Consider the following 6,317-nt stretch of genomic DNA (forward strand, 5'->3'; position numbering starts at 1 on the left):
TTTGGGAGGGAGGCAGGCAGAAGAGGGAAAGAACTGAGATACAGTAGCAAAGCCTGAATTGTTAGAAATTTTATTATTTGTAGCAGTTAAGTGCTTTTGAGATCAGGCACAGTCCTGGAAAAACAAGGTCTTATTCATGGCAGACCAAGGCCCCCAGGAAGGGGGCTTGCTCTTTGGCTTGAGAGAAGGCACATAACCAGGCCAGGTCCTGGTTGGGAGTATTCAGAATCCAAGGGGATTGCTGGTGACTACACCACCCCGCTCCACCAAGGCCTTGGAGATGCTTTTGAAGTTACGGAAGAGCTCTTGCTGCCGAGGGTCAGACAGCAGAGCAGTCATGTTCTCTTGGATCCGGGCTGCAGCCTGTGGAGAGGGAAGGAGGGGGTCAGGCCTGTGCCTTGAATGCTCTGCCTACACTGGGTAGTCCAAGGCTTACCTCAATACACCAGCTGTCACAGAGCATTTTCTCATGCTGGGCTGTAGGGTAGCCCTCACTCAGGGATCTTGAGGCCCTGGTGAGGAAGCAAGAGAATATAACCCTGGGCTATGATCCTGGCCCAGCCCCACTGTGGCTCATGCCTCCCACCCCACCTCTGCCTCCTCACCTGGAGAGAACCACCACCATGGCATAGAGGTCAATGGCCCCATCTGCCAGACGCTGCAGCACAAACTGCTCATCTGTCAGGTAGATTGGGGTATGTGTGGTTAGAGTCTGAGGGAGGGAACAGCAAGGGGAGGGGCGCACAAGACAGAGCTTACTCACTGACAATCCCCTTCTTGTGCTTTATTAGCTTGGCTTCCACCACAGTGGCAAACTGCTCCAGAGCCTGCACTGCCTGAAGAGATAGAGAATGGTCACAGGGTTTGGAAGGGCCATCCCCGTCAGCTCTTGCTTTGGGCTCTGCTCTACTCCTGACCACTCACCAGCTCACCGCTCCGACTCAGCTCTGGGTGGACCACTCCACTGAGACTCAGGCCACTTCCCAGCCCTGCCCGCCTGGGAGGAAGGGGGAGAAAGACTGGTTAGTTACCACGAACCACCTTGCTCTCCCCTGGCCATGGCCCCTGAACTTACCGTCTCAGCTGTTTTCCTGCCTCTCCTAGCAGAAGGCCAGCATTCCCAAAAGGATTCTTTAGGGCACTGCTAAGCCCAGAAAGTTCCTTTCCTTTGTCCTGTTGGAGAGGAAGGTCCAGTATTCAGAACTAACTGTCCTCCCCACCTTTTCTTCCCAATTCTCTTCTCTTACCATACAGCCCTGCAGAGCCACAAAGAGCCGAAGAATGTCGTTTGTCCCCTCAAAGATCCGGAAGATGCGAATATCTCGGAGCACTCGCTCTACCCCGGGCTCCTAGCACAAAGGAAAACAGAATAAGTCCCTATTGAGATGTGCCTATCCACACTGCCTGGCTACCCCTTGCAGAGGACCATCCTGTACCTTCATGAAGCCCATGCCACCCATGATTTGGATGCATTCATCTGTCACTTTCCAGGCTGCTTCCTAGGGATAAAGAACTAGATGAGATTATCCTGGAACTGAGGTCTCAAAACTAACCCCCCCCCCTCCCCCAGTCATGCCTGGGTCCTCACCGAGCCAAAGATTTTGCTGATGGCAGCCTCTATCTGGAAGTCTGTGGATCCCTGGTCCATGTTGGCACTCAGCATGTAAGCCATGGACTGAAGTGGAATGGTTGGCATAAGGCAAGGAAAATTGAAAAGCGTTGTGTCAGATTCAACCTCAACATCCAAATCTTGAAAACTAGGTCTGACTAGCTTCTCATGGCCCTTGCATTCACCTTCCAACTCTAGTCAGGTCAAACACATGTAAATATTTTGTCCTCCAAGTTGATGCATTAGGGGATCCAGGCCCTGGACTTCTTGAAAGGGGTGGAAGGTAAAGGGTGGGTTGGGGTTAGAATTGTGTTACCTCAGGGAAGCGCCTCATCAGAGCAGCAGCACTCTTCCCCCTTCAGAAGCTGAGCTGGCTATGCCTCCCCGCATCCCCTAGGGCATTGGTGTAAAGCTGGAGACCCACTGCCCCAGGTGCTGCTGGGGGTTGTAGTCTGACCCGACTGGGAAGAAAACCACAGGGAGAGGGGCACAGGAGGCCCTTACCTCAGTCACATACTGCAGCATAGCCATTCGGGCCAGCTTCTCCTGGATCAGCCCAAAGTTGTGAATTTTGTCCCCAAACTGGGTACGATTAGCAGCATGATCCACCTGGAAGAGGGCACACCTGTTCCACTGTTGTCTGCTGTATCCAGGAGAGGGGTTAGGCTTAGGAGGGACAGATTTTTGCCACAACCAAGAGGTCAATCCACATTGGATGGAGACCTAAGCTAGCAGGTCTGGAGCTGCTGGCAGGGGAGGGATCTCTGGAGTAGGGAGTGCCTTCAAGGGAACAGGGATATGTGGAAAGTGGGACATTGTGATTGATTCAGGCTAGCTAGGAATTCAGGCAGGGTACTCACCGCCTTCGAAATGATGGCTTTCATGGTGCCTGCAAGGGTTGCAGCCATGCCAAACCTTCCATTGTTGAGGATATGCACAGCAACCTTGAAGCCTCCCCCTACCTCCCCCAGAACATTTTCCGATGGCACCTGTACTCCATCAAAGTACACCTCTGCTGTGTTTGAGGCTTTGATGCCCATCTTCTTTTCAGGGGGCCCACTGTAACAAGGCAGGAAAGGTACAGGTAATATTGCTTGCATGTCATATGGGTTACAGAGGCCTGCTATCCTGTTGGGACTTGGTTGCTGAAGCCAAAGTTTTAGGTCAGTTCCACATACATATATATGTCTCAAAGAGAATGGTGATGCCCACCCTGCTATAGCTTTTGCACACCCCCCAGATGACTTACAATATCTGTTTGCTTTGGAGCCCAGTGCTGCTCCCAGCCCTTGGTCCTACCACTTCCTCCCCAAATCCACTTACTGGGTTACACCTCCAAAGCTCCTCTCCACCACAAAAGCTGTGATCTTCTCCTTTACAGCCCCTGTGGCTGCATCTGTAACTGGTGTCTTGGCAAAAACTGTGAAAATATCTGCCAGGCCCCCATTACTGTGGGAGAATGAGGGGGTGGTGGTCAGAGTGGGGAGAGCTCAGAGCAGTGGGGAGTAGAACTGGGCTGAGAAGAAGTAGGTAGGAATAGGAGATTGCCTGATCCAAATCTTGCTTCCATTTAGGGTATAATATTTTCCACAGGGGCTGGGGACAGCAGAGCTTCGGATGGAAGCTGCATCTGATCCACTTGAGGGCTCCGTTAGACAGAAAGCAGCCAAAGTCTCCCCTGTTGGGTAGAGCGCCCTTTTACCAGAGGTCCTCATGGACATCGAATTCCCCTTGGTCCTCTTTCCCATCCCCTCAGGCAGCTCAATACTCTAGCTATATTCAGTTTCTCTGCATTTTCCCATCAACATACTGTGATGCCTCCCCAGGATCTCCTGAGTGATGTACCTAACTTTGTAGTAATCTAAATACCAACTGGCCTAGTTTGTGCCAAGCCCAGGACACTCTTAATCCAAATCTTAAGATTGTCTTACCAGATGCCACTTTAGGGAGGTATTTTTCTTTCTGAGCCTTTGTGCCAAAGAGTAGGATGCCTTTGAAACCGATGCTCTGATGAGCCCCCAGGGTAACACCCACACCAAGGTCATGCATGCCCACGATCTCTGCCAAACGAGCGTACTGAAGAGGAAGCAGGCATCTGGGGCTGTAACTGGCTGCATGGGAACCTGCCCTTAAGAGAGTATGGGCAACAGGGCAGGGCCTAGGCCATTTTCCAGAGTGAAGAAGGGAACTTGGATCATGAAGAGGGTACAATAGGATGCTTTTTGTCCTAGGTCTTGATGGGAGGGAGGCTTCCTACAATCCTATCAGAAGATGCTACCTTGTCAGGCAGTCCCCAAGGATGAAGGGTGAAGTCCATGGTCCTAGGGGACTGCATGTAGATTGTATTGTTTGGAGGACTGGGTTGCATACATGACTGTAAGAGTTACATTCCCACAGGCCCCCAGGGCAGTTGTTTGGAAGGGACTTTAGCTTTAGGGGTGAGGAGGCCAGGCTGGAGTAGGGTGGGATATTGAGAAATAATGAGAAGGCTTCCCTCACCTGGGTGTTGCAGAGGCCCACACCACCCAGCTCACTGGGCACTTGCAGACCAAAGGCCCCCAACTCCTTGAGACCCTGCAAAGTAGTTTCCTCCACCCTCTCTAGAGTATCATTCTTCGCAGGATCATTCACCTCCTGCGAAAGGCACAGGATTCTAAGTCCAGGCTTGCTTCCTTTAAGCTTTTTAGCATTTCTGCCCACCCCATCAGAGACAGTGCCCCAGTCATTCTTCACCTCGAAGAAACGGGCCACAGGCCCTACCAGCTCTTTGAGAAACTGTGTCTGCTCTTCATTGAGTACTGCAGAGATGGGGAGGGGAAAGACAGGTCAGTCAGGCGAGTTGGGTCAGGTGAGTTTGGTGTGAGACTGCCCTGTCCCACCCGGTGTTGACTACTCCTTCCCTTACCGGATGGGTATGGGAACACCTGATCAGTGGTGAGCTGGCCTTTGAACATCCCCACAGCAAAGGACTTAGATTCCTGGGCAGGGAGAAGAGGATTTCAGGGAACTGATTGGAATAGGCCTATCCCTGGCTTAGGTCGCACGCCCCCTTAGGCCACATACCGCCTTGGTCTGTTTTTCCCTAGTGGAAGCATCAGAGGATAGGGAATCTGACTTGTCCAGAACAGCCTGGGAAAAGGAGTGGTTAGCTAGGCCGGGGAAGGGGTTTCTATTGTGTCAAAGAGGGGACTGGGGAAGAGCTGGTTGTGGGGGTTGGGTGGACCTGGTGCCTTTCCCCTAGTTTCACCCCAGAACACCCTGGCTTGCCCTTTCCCCTACTTTCGGAGTTATAGCTGTCAGCAGGTGACTGGGACGAAGAGGGTGACCCCTGCTGGTGGCAGGGGGGTGAGAGCCTAGTCGCAACCCTACTCCCACACCCCTTCCCAAGGGCTGCTGTCACTTACCTGGGCGGCTCCACTGGCATAGGGTCGCTGAGCAGTGCTAGGCCGGGGCGTTCCCTGGAGTACACTGGGCCGCAAGCTGTAGGGAGAGGGGGTTCAGTTCTGGTCTGGTCCCATGGCAACCGTCCCCAGTCCCCGTCCCTCCTGTCATACACAGACCTTCGACTCCCCAACCTCAGCAGCTGCCGCCCTATGCTCGGAGTCATCCGAGACGTCTGCATGTCCAATCCGCTCCGGCCGCCACTGTTTGGAGCGGTGACCTCGGTCTCTCGTCCCGCCTGCCCAAGTCTGGGTGCCCGGTCCCTGACTCATCCTCCACAATGCACCGCACGGTGGAAGGCGGGGCTTCCGGGCGCCATGTCTTCTTGGGAGTTGTAGTTTCAGGGCGATCCCAGGCGCCTGAATTCTGGCTGACCTGGAGTGATCTCCAAGTGTCCCTTGACTTCCCCTAGTATCTTCATCTCGCCTATCCGAACTATAATATAGTCTTCTGAAGAGGTGATGGAATAGAACGCTTAGGCAACTGTAGCCAGAGGAATGGAGGTAGACTGGAGGGAGCACTTCCCAGGTGGAGTTAGAAAGCAGGGACTGGGGTTGTGGCTCAGTGGTACAGCACTTGCTTAGCATGTGTGAGGCTCTGGGTTTGATTCTCAGCACCACATATAAATAAATAAAATAAAGCTTCATTGACAACAAAAAAAAAAAAAAAAGAAAAAGAGGTGAGAAAAGTGAAAGGTGTGAGGTAGATAGAGTCAGAGACATAGAAAGATGACTCTTTGGGGTCCTTGTGAAATCTGAATGGAGGATAATGGTGGAGAGGGAGGAACTCAAGCTGGGAATGTGTTCCATGCAAATTTTCCTGAGACCTAGGAGGTGTCACTGATTCTCAAAACTCCTGATTTCATTGCCTCTCCCCTTCCTGCCTCTGAGAAAGAGTTTCCTTGACATTTCTCTGCCATGTGCCCACGTGCCCACGCTAGACCTCTGGACAAATGGATTCTTCCCAGGCCTAAGAGAAATTCTCTTGCTCTCATGTCCCCTCCTCAAACTTCTCTGGCTCAAGAAGTCCCAAGAAATATATACCCCTCTTTCTTCGATTCCCACTGGAAGGGAGAGAGGCCTAGGAAGGAGAGAGCTGGGTTCAGCTTCCTTTCTTTTTGAGGTGTTGGAGCCTTTGTGGGAAAGACCCTCTTTTTGACCCCTTAGGAAAGTGTAACTTATTGTGCCTGGTTTTGGGGGGCGGAGGGAGGGGAGCAAGGTGATTCCTGGAGACTTAAGGAGGAATGGGACAGTCCATTTAGAGACTG

At 52.3% G+C, this 6,317-nt stretch overlaps 1 protein-coding gene across 3 annotated transcripts; it reads right to left on the reverse strand.

Annotated features, from left to right (window-relative positions):
• Positions 1–54: 54 nt before the first annotated feature.
• Acadvl (acyl-CoA dehydrogenase very long chain) lies at positions 55–5,337 on the reverse strand. 3 transcript variants are annotated; one of them, XM_027946883.2, is made up of 20 exons: positions 5,170–5,337; positions 5,014–5,089; positions 4,673–4,738; positions 4,515–4,587; positions 4,343–4,407; positions 4,109–4,243; positions 3,541–3,685; positions 3,158–3,287; positions 2,933–3,058; positions 2,470–2,668; positions 2,114–2,218; positions 1,589–1,675; positions 1,437–1,499; positions 1,248–1,349; positions 1,076–1,173; positions 925–997; positions 764–836; positions 606–678; positions 437–512; positions 55–363 (listed from the first exon to the last, which is right to left on the reverse strand). In XM_027946883.2, exons 1-20 carry the CDS (start codon positions 5,229–5,231, stop codon positions 223–225), a joined length of 1,968 nt encoding a protein of 655 aa, XP_027802684.1. In that variant the 5' UTR covers positions 5,232–5,337; the 3' UTR covers positions 55–222. The 3 variants fall into 3 exon arrangements, with proteins under 3 accessions (XP_027802684.1, XP_027802685.1, XP_071459360.1); XM_027946884.3 differs by lacking the exon at positions 4,673–4,738; XM_071603259.1 differs by lacking the exons at positions 4,109–4,243; positions 4,343–4,407; positions 4,515–4,587; positions 4,673–4,738.
• Between the last annotated feature and the right edge of the window lie 980 nt (positions 5,338–6,317).

This window comes from Marmota flaviventris, chromosome 17 (assembly GCF_047511675.1).
Source record: "Marmota flaviventris isolate mMarFla1 chromosome 17, mMarFla1.hap1, whole genome shotgun sequence".
Lineage (NCBI taxonomy): Eukaryota > Metazoa > Chordata > Mammalia > Rodentia > Sciuridae > Marmota > Marmota flaviventris.

Bases quoted from the DNA above. Each gene is read 5' to 3' on its own strand.
- Acadvl (XM_027946883.2), bottom strand. From the start codon at position 5,231: ATGCAGACGTCTCGGATGACTCCGAGCATAGGGCGGCAGCTGCTGAGG. The intron at 4,739-5,013 runs GTAAGTGACAGC...TCCTTTTCCCAG, and splicing joins ATGCCAGTGGAGCCGCCCAG to GCTGTTCTGGACAAGTCAGA. The intron at 1,174-1,247 runs GTAAGAGAAGAG...CCTCTCCAACAG, and splicing joins TGGCTCTGCAGGGCTGTATG to GACAAAGGAAAGGAACTTTC.